This window comes from Myotis daubentonii, chromosome 17 (genome assembly GCF_963259705.1).
Source record: "Myotis daubentonii chromosome 17, mMyoDau2.1, whole genome shotgun sequence".
Classification (NCBI taxonomy): domain Eukaryota; kingdom Metazoa; phylum Chordata; class Mammalia; order Chiroptera; family Vespertilionidae; genus Myotis; species Myotis daubentonii.
The window spans coordinates 42,490,085-42,505,790 of NC_081856.1; the positions used below are offsets into that span (position 1 = coordinate 42,490,085).

Here is a 15,706-nt window from a genome sequence, read left to right on the forward strand (position 1 = left end):
AAACATTCCCCCCCCCCTTTTTTTAACTAGAAAGCTAGTATTTAATACCCCATGTAATTATGCTAGGTCATAAATCTTTCCATTTAATTTACTCATGTATAAATTTTCTCATTTAGGCTGCAGTGTGAGTTTATGATATAATCAGATAACTATCTAAAATGGATAAAATAAGCATTTTTTTAATATTAATATACTCTTCAAAAACTAACCTCAGGTTTTGAGGCTAATGGAAGTCTATAGATAGATATTTAAACTAAATCCCACTTATCAATATTTTTAAAATATAATTTATGGTGGTACTTATGATTTTTTGGCTTTTAATGAACTTATTTTAAAGAAAGGGAAAATCTTATTTCTAAGTATGAGAAAGTCTCTTATAGTGATTACGTTACTGTATTGTAGTAATTTGTTGTGATATTTTGCAGCTTAGAACATTATAATTTTTTCCATTAGTCCATCAGGATGTACTTTTTGGGGGAAGAAACCCTGGAGCCGAAAGAAGAAAATTCTGTGGCAGCTAGGAACACTCGTTGGTGCTCCTGTAGGAATTGCTTTAATAGCTGGCATTGCTATCCCTGCAATGATTATTGGTATTCCTGTATACGTGGGCCGCAAGGTAAAATGCATAATTCCTTGTTAGTTCATTATCTATTCTAAATCTTTAGGGTTGATGATTTTTGCTTTGTTTTTGTTTTGTTTATTTTGTTAATCCTCATCCTGAGGATATTGTTTCCATTGACTTTTAGAAAGAGTGGAAGGGAGGGGCAGAAACAGAGAGAGAGAAACGTGATGTGAGAGAGAGACATTAATTGGTTGCCTTCCACACATGCCCAAACCAGGCCTGGGGTCAAGCCTGCAACCGAGGTACAAGCCCTTGACTGGAATCGAACCCAAGACCCTTCAGTCCACGGGCTAATGTTCTATCCACTGAGCCGAACTGACTAGGACTGTTTTTGTTTTATTTTGTTTTGAAAGACTAAGTCATTTTCAGTATCTTCACTATAAAACAACTACTATTTTTTCATAAGGCAATAAATTTTTAGTGTTTGGCAAGCTCATATGGATGTTTAAAAGTAGAATTGTTTTAATATTATCTGAATCGGAACTTTAGTACATTTTCATTGTAAATGAACTTTAAGTATAACGTACTAACAAATACACACCTGTCCATTTTTCTCATGGGTATATCCTTGTATAGTCAAGTCTATAAAAAGTTAATGGCTAAATAATACATGTCCTCAGGCAAAGAATAACTAGCAGTTTTTAAATTATTTTCAACTTCAATTCAAAGCTTTTTCTCCCCCTTAGTTTGTTGCTATTAATACTCTTGTTGTAAGCCAAAACCGGTTTGGCTCAGCGGATAGAGCGTCGGCCTGCGGACTGAAAGGTCCCAGGTTCGATTCCGGTCAAGGGCATGTACCTGGGTTGCGGGCATATCCCCAGTAGGAGATGTGCAGGAGGCAGCTGATCGATGTTTCTCTATCATTGATGTTTCTAACTATCTCTCTCCCTTCCTCTCTGTAAAAAATCAATACTCTTGTTGTAGATTGTTAACAATTTTGTGAAAGTCCAAGCACCAATACTTACCACTTGCCTATGAGTGGTAAGCAAATAATTCTTTTTTGAAAGGTTAAAGGGATAATTTATGAAGTGACAAAGAAGTTTGCTGCTATCTAAATTAATAGAATCTCAGAATTGAGAAGTAACTTTAGAAATTATCTAACGCTAAGCAGAACAAAGTATAGGATTTTTTAAAAGGAGGGTGGGAGTCCTTACTGTGTGGTAGGTGTTTTATGTACTTCAACTCATTTTAACCTCACAGCAATTTATGTGTTAGAATATTGAGGTTTATGTAACTTATCTTAATTATACAAGAAGAAGCAGAGCTGGGATTTAAACCCAGATGCACAAATTCTGTAGGTAAGATCCCTGATAAATTTCAGTCTAGCCATTTGGGTACTTCATTGATGGGAAACCACCAGCTCCTGAGGCTGCCCGTTCTGTTTCCATGTATCTGTAATTGTTAGGAAATTCTTAGGTTGAGTCTGGATCTGTTTCTCTTTAAATTATTTTGTTTAATTATAGTTCTGACTTTTAGGACCAAACTCAAGGGAGGGCTGAGCCTCTTCCATATAATAGCCAAATTTTTTTATATTCAACATATATTATTGTAATAACCAGAAAAATAACAAAACATACTATTTTTAAATTAGCTTTGGTTCAGAAGAGAAACATATTTATGAGCCAAATGTCTATTTTAGAAGATTGACGTAGCTAAACTTAAATTGTCCCAAACATAATAGCTGATTGAAATAACTTTTTATGTATTATCCAAAGCATGGTTTTGCTGAGAACAAAACTGTTTATTTGATACTTTGAAGCAGAAGGAAAAGAGAGACTCTTACACTGCACACATCTACAAATAATTTATAGAGGAGAGATTATTTACCTCATTGTGCAAGTCTGAGGTGCAGTCACAAGTCTTCTTTTTTCAAACATGTACTCAGAGGGTTGCAAGGTGATGAATTAGTTTTCCACTGAAATAATGTTCTGTGGGGTTCAGGGACACAAACCAGCCCAGGAAAACGTATTAAGTTGATAAAGTACCTAAAAGTTGAGCCTTTGTTTGTAATAACAAAGAGAAAATGTGGGACAAAATAGTAAAAAAATAAAGTTGAACCAGAACTAATGGGATGATATGATCACTGTAATTGAACATTGGTGCTTGAGGATGCAAACTTTTCTGGAAGACTCCTTGCCCCTGGCAGCCTGCCTTTCCAAGTCTGCTCCATCAGTTTTTAGCTTTGGCTTTCCCTGCTTCAGTGCTAAGTGTTTCAGGAGTAGGATTGAGGAGCAGCAGGAATTGGTTGCAGAATTGAAGAATAATGAAAGGTACTTTGGGAAGGTCTGCAGTCTCTGTCTACATGGATCATTTAGGGAAATGTAGAGGCCCATTCCCTGGGCACATACAGTCACTGCTGGGAAACAGGATTTGGTGGGGAAATAGAAATATTCTTTGTCAATATATGCTTTGCCCACTTCCCCACCCCAGCTTTATCACTGTTTAATACATGCTATGATACTCCTTGTACTTTCAGAGCCTCCCAAATAACCACATAATAAGAATAGATTTCTTAAAGCTTCACATTGTTTATAAGTCAGATACTTTATTTGAGAGACTACCTGTACACTTTTGATGCCGTTTGCATCTGTCTTGAAACAAGGGAAAATTTACTTACTAGCTTTAGCCCTTGCAAACATGAGAATAAAGATACTGAGCTATTTCCCGAAGTACATACATCTCATAAGCCACTTTCATAGTGATACTAAATTTTGTCTGGTAACACCTCTACAGTATAAAGAAGCTAAGTAGATCCGACACCTGTCTTCTGACGGTATAGTTTATTCTCTCTCTACCCCTTACTCTGAGCTATAAATGAAAACCCAGGATCCTGAGTCTTTGGTAATATTATATTTTTCTTCATAAAAAGGGATCTGAGGAAAAATTGATTCTATTTAGTGTCGTTTGCTTATTAGTACTGCTTTTGAAGGTCAGTTTTTAAAAAGTTTGTGGAAACCACCCTTATGAGCTAATTATTATTATTTAGGGATGCTTATTTGAAAGGAAACCTGTGGAATGCTAAATTTCATAAAGTAATCCTATTAGTCAAACATCCAACTCATAGCTATGTTAGAAATAATACTTTTAATGCCTTTTTTGCTAAAAACATGATTATACTGTTTTTTCAGAAAAATTACAACTACTTGTAAACACAAAGTATAAAATCTATTAAATCACTCTATTATGTAAGCAAATTAATAAGGAGCAAATTATGTAAGAATATAGTCTAAGAACAATAATATGTTGACCTTGAATCAAAACACTTAACTATGAAGTTACAAGAGATAATCGCCTTAAACTTCTAGCAAATGTGGGTCTGTTTCATTTACATAAGTATGTAATATATTTTCTCTTTAATTTCTCACCCTGGTGTTTATTTTTATTTTTTTTTGTCTTTATTCTTTTTTATTTTAGCTATTCAAGAGGGTATAATCATATTTTATTATGGTCTTGATTTGCATTTCCCTAATGACTAATGATGTTGAACATCTTTTCACATTCTTATTGGCCAACTGCATATCATCTTTAATAGTGTATTTTGTTTAAGTATTTTGTCCATTTCATTGAATTATTTGAGTTGTTTTTATTGAGTTTTAAGAGTTGTTTTTTAAATATACTGAGTAACAGTTTTTGTCAGATACATATTTTGCAAATACTTTCAATCAGTGACTCATCTCTATATTTACTTAATGATATCTTTTTAAAAATAGCATTTGTTATTTATTTATTTATTTTTGCATCTATTTCTTTCTTTTTTTATTGCTTAAAGTATTACAAAGGGTATTACATATGTGTCCATTTTCGGTGTTTATTTTTAATTCAAGATTCACAATCGATATGAAGGCAAGGACATTTCCAAGCACAAACGGAATTTGGCCATAGCAGGTGGTGTAACATTGTCTGTAATCGTATCTCCAGTTGTAGCTGCAGTAACAGTAGGTAAGAAAATGCTTAAAAATACTAATGACCTCAGAATTTATAAAATTTAAGTTTTGTGGAGGGTGTTAAAATAAAACATATTGTTGAATGTAAAAGAAGTTACTTATTTTAAGATCATTTAAGCTGAACCTACTGAAAGCCTCTTATTTAGTAATTATTTGGTTAAGGTGTTATAGACTCAGAGCCTAGCCGTGGGGTAGTTGGTAATTACTAGTGGCAGACACCCTTTCCTCCCTCCCCCAAGGACAGTTTAGAACAGGGGTGGGCAAACTTTTTGACTCGAGGGCCACAATGGGTTCTTAAACTGGACCGGAGGGCCGGAACAAAAGCATGGATGGAGTGTTTGTGTGAACTAATATAAATTCAAAGTAAGCATCATTACATAAAAGGGTACGGTCCTTTTTTTCAATAGTTTTATTCATTTCAAACGGGTCGGATCCGGCCCGCGGGCCGTAGTTTGCCCACGGCTGGTTTAGAACCTTGGCACTGGAAAAGGTTTACATCTTTTTCCTCCTCATGTATGCCACCTGAAAGGCTAGAACCTTTGAATTTGCTTGTGTCCCTAAACAGCTAGATAAATCCACTTTTGGACTTACCTCCTATACACCGTCTCGAAAAGACTTTCTGTAACTCATGTTTCTGTGATTTAGTTTTTGGTTTATAATAACTAATATAATTTCTCTTTAGGTATTGGTGTTCCTATTATGTTAGCTTATGTCTATGGCGTTGTTCCAATTTCTCTCTGTCGAAGTGGAGGTTGTGGAGTCTCAGCAGGCAATGGAAAAGGAGTCAGGATTGAATTTGATGATGAAAATGATATCAATGTTGGTGGAAATAACACAGCTGTAGGTAAGTCCTTTAAGGAAAGGAAGGGAAATTAATGTACTTACTAATAGTTTAAGTAGGGGGAGGCTGTAGACAATATGCAAGTCAGAATTTCCATTGCCCTCCTTTCACTGGGCCCAGTAGTATTCACCTAGAAGTACATCAGGAAATAAACGGCCAAGGAAAGGTGGACGGATGAAAGAAGGTGGAATAGTTTCTAGTGGAAACATAATGTCATAGAACTTCTAGAATTTTAATCTTAAATTTGCCTGAAATATTGCAAATCAGTAAGAAAAGGATATGAAGAGTAATACAGTTCATAAAAGAAGAAATACAGATGGCAAATAAGTATCAACCCAGTGTTATTCAAAGAAAAATGAATTAGAACAAGAACTGGAGAATGAAAAGGCCCTCATGTGCTGCCAGTAGAAGTGTAAGTTAATAAACCTTAAAGAATGCACATGTTTTATAGTCCAGCAGTTGTTATAGAAATGTGTCAGGCAAATATACAAAGATAACGTTCACTTTCTTACCTCCCATTCCCTCTTGAACTACTCACTCCAATCATATTTTAGTCCCTACCACTCCAGAATTTGATTTCTACCACTCTAACAAAGCAGACCTCTGTGTTGCCAAGTATAGTGGTCAGTTCTTGGTTTTCATCTTAATATAAGAGTACACCTGACATGGTGGACTGTTCCCTCATTTCTAAAACATTTTCTTTACTTGTCTTCTGGAAAAGTATTTATCTCATCATATCTCCTGGCCACATCTTCCCAGTCTTCTTTGCTGCTTCAGTTTTCTCTCCCAACCTCTGAATTTTGGAGTTTCTCAGTTCTCAGACTTCTCTTCTTTATCTACACTCACTCCCTAGGTATTCTCATCTATTAAATAATTTATAGAACGACTGCTCTTAAATTTGTATCTAGGCTAGAACTCTCCTCTGAACTCCACGCTTGTACATCTCAGTTTGGAGCAAATAAATGAATCTGTCAATACAAAGCATGTGAAAAGTACTATAAGATTGAAATATAGTGGTATCAGATTTTGTAGTACTTTGTAGACAATTGGAACCATGGAATATATCTAGGTATCAACTTTGGCTCATTCTTATTGACCTAGCGAATAATAAACTCATTATATGACACCCTTATTAAAAACTGTCACGTAATTTTCCTCCAACGTTAGCTTAAGTTTTCAACACTCAGGTTTTTTTTATAGAATTCCTAAATCTTCTGGATTAAAAAAGTCCTGGCCAGTCTGGCTCAGCAGTTGGAGCATCAGCCCACAAACCAAAGAGTCTTGGGTTTGATTCCTGGTCAAGGGCACCCATACCTGGGATGCAGGTCTGAACTCCAGCCCAGGGCAGGGCTGGAGTCAACCAACTGAAGTGTCTCTCACTTCAGTGCTTCTCTTCCTCTCTTTCACTTTCTCTCTCGCCTCTCCTTTCCCTCCCTCCTTTCCACCCTCTCTAAAAGACAATGGAAAAATATCCTTGAGTGAGAATAAAAAAAAAGTGACCATCTAAAACTGAGGGCCAATTGTTAATCCAGCTTTATTCTCTCAGATATTTCCCTTTACTCTTACCCCATACTTATATGTCCCTGCCTCAGACATTTTTTTCTATTCTTGTGTATATTTTATAATTTATATGATAAAATGCCCTATCTGAAATCATGGAGGAATTTAAGAGGGACGTTATTAATTATACTTATTTAATTTATTTGAAATATTTGCATTTAGACACAACTTCAGTAGCAGAAGCAAGACACAACCCGAGTATAGGGGAGGGAAGTGTTGGTGGTCTGACTGGCAGCTTGAGTGCAAGTGGAAGCCACATGGATCGGATAGGAGCCATTCGGGACAACCTGAGTGAAACGGCCAGCACCATGGCACTGGCTGGAGCCAGCATAACGGGGAGTCTGTCAGGAAGTGCCATGGTCAACTGTTTCAACAGGTAAGAAAATGTGCTTTGTTTTGTTGTGTGTTTGCCTTCTGTTAACTACAGATTATTAACTTGATGAGGAGAATTTTGAACATGATTACATATTTCCCTACTGTGTCAGGGCTGAAAAAAGTAATGCTAAGAAATGAAATTATTGGTAAACAGTGAGTAAGGAGATTTTTACTTGTTTAGATTTTCTGTAAGAATATACCTATGATGAGGTAGAATTAAGTCGAAGACATAATTTTGCCATGTTTTTTGCTGCCTTTGTCAGATGTTACGTTTGAATGGTGGGGCTGCTTCAGTGGGCACAGTAAGGGCAGTGCATGGCGTGGTCCTGGTCTCTGGAGGGGGCAGCAGCTGGAGCTTAGGAAATGAGACCTTGGCTGAGAGCCAAGGGAGCGGGGAGTCAGGATACCTGGGAATGCTTGACTGAGTCTGGGAGCGTCCGCTTTTAGTTAACACTTATTTCGTTCTCACCAAGTCTTTTACCAAGTCTCTCCTATTTATCTCTAAATAGGAGAAATTAAAGCATTTTTATCTTCCCTTGTTTCCTCTTTACTCGCTACTCTTTACCTATGTTTATTAGCTTCTTTTAAAATGTAGACAGTACATGAATTAAAAGATAAATTGGTCATGCTTATTTTTAGGTAGTTTGCTTTTAAGCACAAACTCTTAAGTTATAGTGATCTATATTATGTCTTTTTTAAAGACTCAGATGTTAAATTTATAGAACCATTTTTGACATAGATGCCCAGGATTTTTTGATTCACTGATCTTTCATGAAGAATGGTTTTTTGATTTTTGTGTGTTTTTTTAAAAAATATATTTTTATTTATTTCAGAGAGGAAGAGAAAAGATGAGAGATAGATAGAAACATCAATGATGATAATCATTGATTGGCTGCCCCCTGCACGCCCCCTACTGGGGAGGGAGTCTGAAACCTGGGCATGTGCCCTTGACTGGAATCGAACCCGGGACCCTTGAGTCCGCAGGCCAACACTCTATCTACTGAACAAGACCAGCCAGGGCATGAAGAATGGTTTTTAATGTATTTGTGTTTTGCACTGAACATGCCAAGCAAAGTGCCACATCCTGAGTGAAAATAATATTGCATATTTAACTTGAACCCCTTTATGTCTTTGTGCTATTCTGTTGCTACCTTACTTAGCAGACAGCTAATTTTTCTTATTTCATTTGGACTGCTGGTACTATTCAGTGCACTGCAGTAGAATTTGAATAATCAAATAAAAAGAAACTTTAAAAATAATGTGTATAGTAGTTTCTAAAATAACTTATTGTTACTAGGGCTCTTAACTGAATTACTTAAAAATACATGTTATGCCCTACCTGGTTTGTCTCAGTGGATAAAGTGTCAGCCCACAGACTGAAGGATCCCAGGTTCGATTCAGGTCAAGGGCATGTACCTCGGTTGCAGGCTCAATCCCCAGCCCGGTCAGGCCCATGCGGGAGGCAACCAATGGATATCTCTCTCACATGGATGTTTATCTCTCTGTCTCTCATCCTCCCTTCTACTCGCTCTAAAAATCAACAAAAAAATATCCTCAGGTGAGGAGATTAACAAACAAAAGAAAGAAATATATTATAGCCCCACTGGAGTGGCTCAGTGATTAAGCATCGACCCATGAACCAAGAGGTCTCTGGTTTGATTCCTGGTCAGGGCACATGCCTGGGTTGCAGGCTTGATCCCCAGTAGGGGGCATGCAGGAGACAGCCAATTGATGATGTTTCTCATCGAATTTTTTATCTATCCTTCTTCTCTCTCTAAAAAAAATCAATAAAAACATTTTTAAATATATACATGTTATAATAGTGCTGATGTCATATGTATTTTCTGTTTCTATCTGGTATTTCCCTCTTAAGGTTGGAAGTACAAGCAGATGTACAGAAAGAACGGTGCAGTCTAAGTGGAGAATCTGGCACGGTCAGCTTGGGAACAGTTAGTGATAATGCCAGCACCAAAGCAATGGCGGGATCCATTCTGAATTCCTACATCCCACTGGACAAGTAAGGAAAGAATTGTTATAAAGTCAGAAGTATTTTAAAAATTAATTTTAAAAGAATTATCCCTATCATTAGGCAAAATTATCATGAATAATGGTTATCAACTATTAGGTTCTCTGGGAACAGAAAATAGTGAGATGTCCAGAATAGGCCAATCCGTAGAGACAGAAAGTTGCCAGTGTTGTGAGAGGGAAGTATGGGTACAAACTGCTTAATGGGTGTAGGGTTTTGGGGGGGAAGATGAAAATGTTCTGAAGTTAGGGCAGCAGTCATTGATAACTCTGAATATACTAAAAAGCACTGAATTGTACACTTTAAACAGGTATATTTATGTAGCTGCTTCTATTTTGTTTTTCTTTCAATTGAAACAGTATTATAGTCCTTTAATTTCACACAGGGATTTTTTTTTTAATAGTAGAATGTATCTTGCATTAATTTATTCTGGCAGCTTTTATATAGCCTTTGAATTTTTCACATAGACACCCATTCCCCTGTGATGTCATCTGAATAAAAATTAAAAGGAAGTTAAAAATATATATTGGTTACTCTTATTTTTCAGAGAAGGTAACAGTATGGAGGTGCAAGTAGATATTGAATCAAAGCCATCCAAATTCAGGCACAACAGTGGAAGCAGCAGTGTGGAGGATGGCAGTGCCACCCGAAGTCATCCTAGTGGTTCATCCAATGGCTTGCCTGAAGGTAAATCCAGTGCCACCAAGTGGTCCAAAGAAGCAACAACAGGAAAGAAATCAAAAAGCGGTAAATTGAGGAAAAAGAGTAACATGAAGATAAATGAGACCAGAGAAGACATGGATGCACAGTTGTTGGAACAACAAAGCACGAACTCAAGTGAGTTTGAGGCTCCGTCCCTCAGTGACAGTATGCCATCTGTAGCAGACTCCCACTCCAGTCACTTTTCTGAATTTAGTTGTTCTGACCTAGAAAGCATGAAAACGTCTTGTAGCCATGGTTCCAATGACCATCATGCCCGTTTTGCTACTGTTAGCATTCTTCCTGAGGTAGAAAACGACCGCCTGGAAAATTCCCCACATCAGTGCAGCATCTCTGTGCTTTCCCAAACTGCTTTGTGTTCAGAAGTGCCGCAGTTGAATCCCATTGCTGGAGAACACGGTGACAGTGGAATAAAACCCAATGTTGATTTATATTTTGATGATGCGCTAAAAGAAACAAATAACAACCACTCACATCAGACAATGGAATTAAAAGTTGCGATTCAGACTGAAATTTAGGCCTATAAATGCTGCAGGATAATTACCACTGAGCAACCTTGTTTGGAGCTTGTTGAACTACACGTGACTACTTTAAGTTTCAAGTTACCAGCAAAGGCCAGGTTACATAGTCATAATGCAGATACACTTTCTGTATTCAGCAAGGGATTGTGTTTCATGTGGATCTTAATTACCAAACTATGAAATGAAGGCTTTAATAGTGCATCATTGTAAGGACAATGATCTTTTCAGAGAGGTATATTTTGTGCATTTGCCACAAAATATGCTTGAAGCACATACTTGTGTACTTATAAATTTGGCTTAATTTATAATCAATATAAAATACTAATGCAGTTCTATAGCATTCTTGTGAAGAAAACTTGAGACTTAGGGTTAAGTGGTTAATGACATTTTATTGAAACCACTAAGGGATACTGTTTTAAGAACCTTGCAGGTTACTCTCAGTATATGATACTCTTTGTAACATTTCTATTCATAACTGGGCATAAATTTTTTTTCATATGCAATGTGAATATGTAAAGCTTAATGCAGCCCATTTGCTACCATTTGGATACTTAGACACTTTGACCAAGATTGTGGCAATTTTTTGCACAACTTTGAAATAGAAATACCTGGTATTCTATATATCTTGTATATTGTTGATGCCATCATAGAAATATAAAGGTAGGTAATTAAGTATACTGACAGCACCAAATAAGATATATAAAACTGTAAAACAAAATTCCATTAGTTTATAAGTATTACAAATAAGTCACCTTTCACTAAGTGGAAGTTTGCACCCCATTGATTCTTGGTGCCTTTGGTATAGACTAGATTTTAAGAGTCTAGTTATTTGAGGATTTTTTCTGTATTACTTTCCATAATGTCCTCTCTAGCCGCCTTGGATTGTGTAGGAGAATACAGGCTAGATAATATGATGATGATTAATAACAATGCTGAAAAAGTATTAGCCTACCAAAGACACACTCAGGCTTTAGTGAATAACTCGCCTAACCTCAGTTTTTAACTCATGCGAATCTTCTCCATTCATAAAGTCAAAGTACGGTACAGCTTGTACCAAGTACCAAGGAGGGGTCCACGTATGGCTGGCTTTATTTTCTTTTGCTTTCGTTTATGGAAGATGTTCAGCTGACATAAACAGAAGTTGGCCAAAATACTGCCTGTACTGTTAAATTTCTGTAAATTCACTTAAATAAAACAGGTTAACCTCACTGATAGCAGTTAAAATGTTCCATCTTACATGTTTCTTTTAAGTATTACCATTATGGTGCTACTGAGCATTTTCTTTTGATAAAAAGAAAAATGCCATGGGCTGCAGTCTTCTGACATCACTTTTTCTCACAGGTCCATTCATTACTATGCTTATAACACTAGTGCCAGTTATTTTATTTGATAATGCTTATTATGGTATTTGTATATTTGTTTGCATTCCAATTTTGTTCAATAGTGAGTGTGTATACTGCATACATAAAATAAATGTAAATACTAATGTATTGCTGCCTACGGTTTCTGCATAAGTGTTTTTATAAGAACAGGAATATTCATTTGCCATGTGATCATTATTCATAAATATTGAAAGCCATTGATATAATTCTGCATTCTGGTCTCAGCCCAAAGAGAAGCATTTACTGAACTTATCAGCAAACAGTTGTTAGAAACCTTTCTTCATGTCTAATATCTGCCTGTCCTTCAGAAAGGAGTTGCTTAATTCATCAAAATAATTTCATTTTTAAAAGGAAATTGGCCGTAACCGGTTTGGCTCAGTGGATAGAGCGTCGGCCTGCGGACTCAAGGGTCCCAGGTTCGATTCCAGTTAAGGGCATGTACCTTGGTTGCGGGCACATCCCTAGAAGGGGGTGTGCAGGAGGCAGCTGATCCATGTTTCTCTCTCATTGATATTTCTAACTCTCTATCCCTCTTCCTTCCTCTCTGTAAAAAATCAATAAAATATATTTTTTAAAAAAAGGAAATTGGTTGGAAAGCAAATAGATTTGATCTATTATTAAGTTGTGAAGAGATAAGTACTATAATCCTTATCTTAACAGAAAAGTAAAAAGACCTTATAAGTCTATTTTAAGAGATTCTACTCTAGCAACATTATATTATGAAATGAGAGCCAGTTAAATACAAGCTGATAATTGTAATCACTTTCTATTCTCGTAGCCTCTAAAAAATGCACAGGTGGTTTTTCTGTTTTCCTGTTTCAGAATTAATACTTCATGAAAATAATCTGTATGAATATGTTGACTGCGTTCTTGACATTTCTATAAAAAACTAAAGATTAAATGGGAAGCTAAATGATTTTGGGAGGAATATAGCAAAAGTGCCAGTGCAATTCAGTTCACCCCATCCCTCTTCTGATTGTACCCCCAACCAGTACCACCTCAGTCTCAGTTTTAAAATGGACTAGACCTTTCAATTGGCTTCAGAAGTTCCTTCATCTCCCAGGGGTTCTTCAACCATGGATTAATTTAGGACTAAGTCAGATTCCCATGGAGCTCAACTCCAGACAGGCCTAGAACAAGAGGACAGGGTTCAAGACAGGCCTTAATTCACCAAATCTGGTAAAACCCTTTCTACTTTGCTTTCTTAAGGCCTGTGGGGAAAATCACAAGATAGTGAGGAAGAAGAATGCAAAGATTATAGTAGTACAACCTGTTGTTCATTATGGAAAACATGAGTTTAACTCGATTGTCTTAAAAGTACAAATGCTCCTTCAGAGCACTGAATTAGTTAGCTCTTTATGTTAAATGTACACAATCCATTGCTTTTATTTTCTTGGCTAATTGTGTTAACTAGTAAATATGTAAGACTTTCCATACCATATTGTCTAGCTAAATACAAACTTTGATCACCAAAAGATAAAATAGAGTTGAAAACCATCATGTGATGCTTTATTTCCTACAAGACATGGGAGCAAAATGCCTAAATTCCTGCTCTTTAGATCATGTTGCCTTTCTATTCAGAATGATCAAGATTCTCAGGGCTACATTTTATTTTTTTATTTCTTTTAAATTTATCTTTATTGTTGAAAGTATTACAGATGTCCCTTTTTTCTTCAATGACCCCCCTCCACCACCCCCTGCCCCCAGACCTGCACTGCACTATGGTTTGGGTCCCTGGGTCATGCATATGTGCATGTTAGTTTTTTTGTTTTATATGGTTCCTTTTAATGGACCTGTTGTTTCATTAGTTTTCATTATTAAAGTATGAAATATCATTGTTAAAAAACCAGTATTTACATACTGGTTGGTTTTGAGTGTCTAAAATAATATTCTATCGGGGAGAGTTAGAGTGGGGAATAAAATGACTAGAGGTATTGGGTTCTATACAGAGAAAACCGGAAAGATTTCTTAGAAGACATTTATGCAAAGATCTTAAGGAAGTGAGGGAAGAACTATGGAGACATACCTAATGGATGAATATTCCAAAAAGATACCTTCTTCCAGGTGAGTTAATGGACAATTTAGACATCAATCTTGGAATTTGTTGCCTCGTTAGTAAGGTAAGTCTGCCACCTTGTTTTCCTAGGAGAGTGTCTTGATTGTTCTTGGTACATTACATTTCTATACACATTTTAGAATAAACTTGTTGAGTTCTACCAGTTGTGATTGGGATTGCATTGAAGGGATAATTAATCTATAATTATCCCTTTAGAGGTATTTCATATCTTTTGTTAAATTTTATTCCCAGGTATTTGATATTTTTTAGATGTCATTTTATGATTGTTACTAACAGTATATAGAAATACTGATTTTACTTATTTTATTTTTTTTAGAATATGTTTATTAAAGCTGGGGACAGTGAAACAAGGAAGGTTTGAGGACAGGAGAGAGCCTAGGCAGGGCTGCTTTGGTTCCCTAGAAATGACATAGGAAGGTGAGCCATGTGGGGCTGTGTGGACTCACTGAGAAGTTCAAGTCACAGTGACAGAAGTGAGCCTAGAAGAGGCTGTTTAGCTCCACCTGAAAGTCAGAGAAAAAGGGCCTTGGGGACAGGTTCAGGGGATAAGTCTGGGAGAGCTGTAGCTGCCCATTGCTCCCCTCAGTGCAAGTCTCATGGGGACTCTTAGATTTAGGAGATGCATGCCCGGGAGGGAAGCAAGGCCTGGGCATGCTGGGGTGGAGGTGGAGGCAACTCTGAGTCCTAATGGTTTATCTCTAGATTCTTTGAGATTTCTACATATATAATCATCTGTGAATAATTTATTTTTACTTAACAAAACTTGTACCGTGCTTTGAAGTGTCAAACACTTTTTATGTACCTTTAAATATTAACTTATTTACTCTTCAGAACAGCCCTGCGAGGTGGCACTCAGCTCCATTTTACAGTTGCAAAAACTGAGGCACAGAGATGCCAAGTACTTTGCCCAGATATGCATAGCTGGCAAGCAGCAGAGCCAGGATTCCAACTGTTTTATTTCTTCTTCAGTCTTTGCATCATACACAAATCTATTGTTCTGGTCTATTTATATGGGCTAGGACTTCAAGTATATAGTGCTGAATAGCAGTGGTTATGGGCAAATTGTTGACTTGTTAATAATCTCAAATTGTGATATTTGTGCAGATATATTTATAGATACACTTTAACTTTAGTTTTATCAAATTTATTAAATTTAGTTTGCCAACAGTTTTTACCTTGGGAAATGTTGAATTTTATTGGCTGCTATTTGGAGAGGGGGGGACATCTATTATATAATTGTGGTTTATTTTAATGTATTAATATGGTGAATTTGATTTTTCAAATGTTGAAGCTAACCTCCTGGGATAATCTTTAATATCAGAGTGTGTAAGATTGGAGTTACGACTTCCTTGAATGTTTAGAAGTTGTGTAGGTGGTCTGGGTCTCCTGAATTGTTTTTTAGTATCTCAGAGCCAGACTTTCAGGGTTAGTGTTCATATGTATAAAACAAGCAGTAAGGCATGGCAAGCTTTTCCCTATGTAAGATCTTATTAATCCCAGCATGTGTCGATTTTGTGGTAAAACATAGTCCTGCTTTTGTTGTTTTCTTTCCAGCCTTTTGTCTAATAGTATTGGACCACCTATTTCTGCTATCTTTTGTCCTGCACAAAGGACGTAAAATTTAGATATTGCACAACC

At 36.5% G+C, this 15,706-nt stretch overlaps 1 protein-coding gene across 1 annotated transcript in view; it reads left to right on the forward strand.

Moving 5' to 3' along the window:
* Positions 1-12,099, forward strand: part of RNF19A (ring finger protein 19A, RBR E3 ubiquitin protein ligase) — a 36,752-nt gene extending 24,653 nt beyond the window's left edge. Inside the window, exons 5-10 of the mRNA XM_059672093.1 lie at positions 454-616; positions 4,447-4,561; positions 5,249-5,410; positions 7,130-7,343; positions 9,216-9,359; positions 9,916-12,099. Of these exons, the coding sequence (XP_059528076.1) occupies positions 454-616; positions 4,447-4,561; positions 5,249-5,410; positions 7,130-7,343; positions 9,216-9,359; positions 9,916-10,606 (1,489 nt within the window). The 3' untranslated portion in view covers positions 10,607-12,099. The remainder of the gene's footprint in view (positions 1-453; positions 617-4,446; positions 4,562-5,248; positions 5,411-7,129; positions 7,344-9,215; positions 9,360-9,915) is intronic.
* Positions 12,100-15,706: the final 3,607 nt, after the last annotated feature.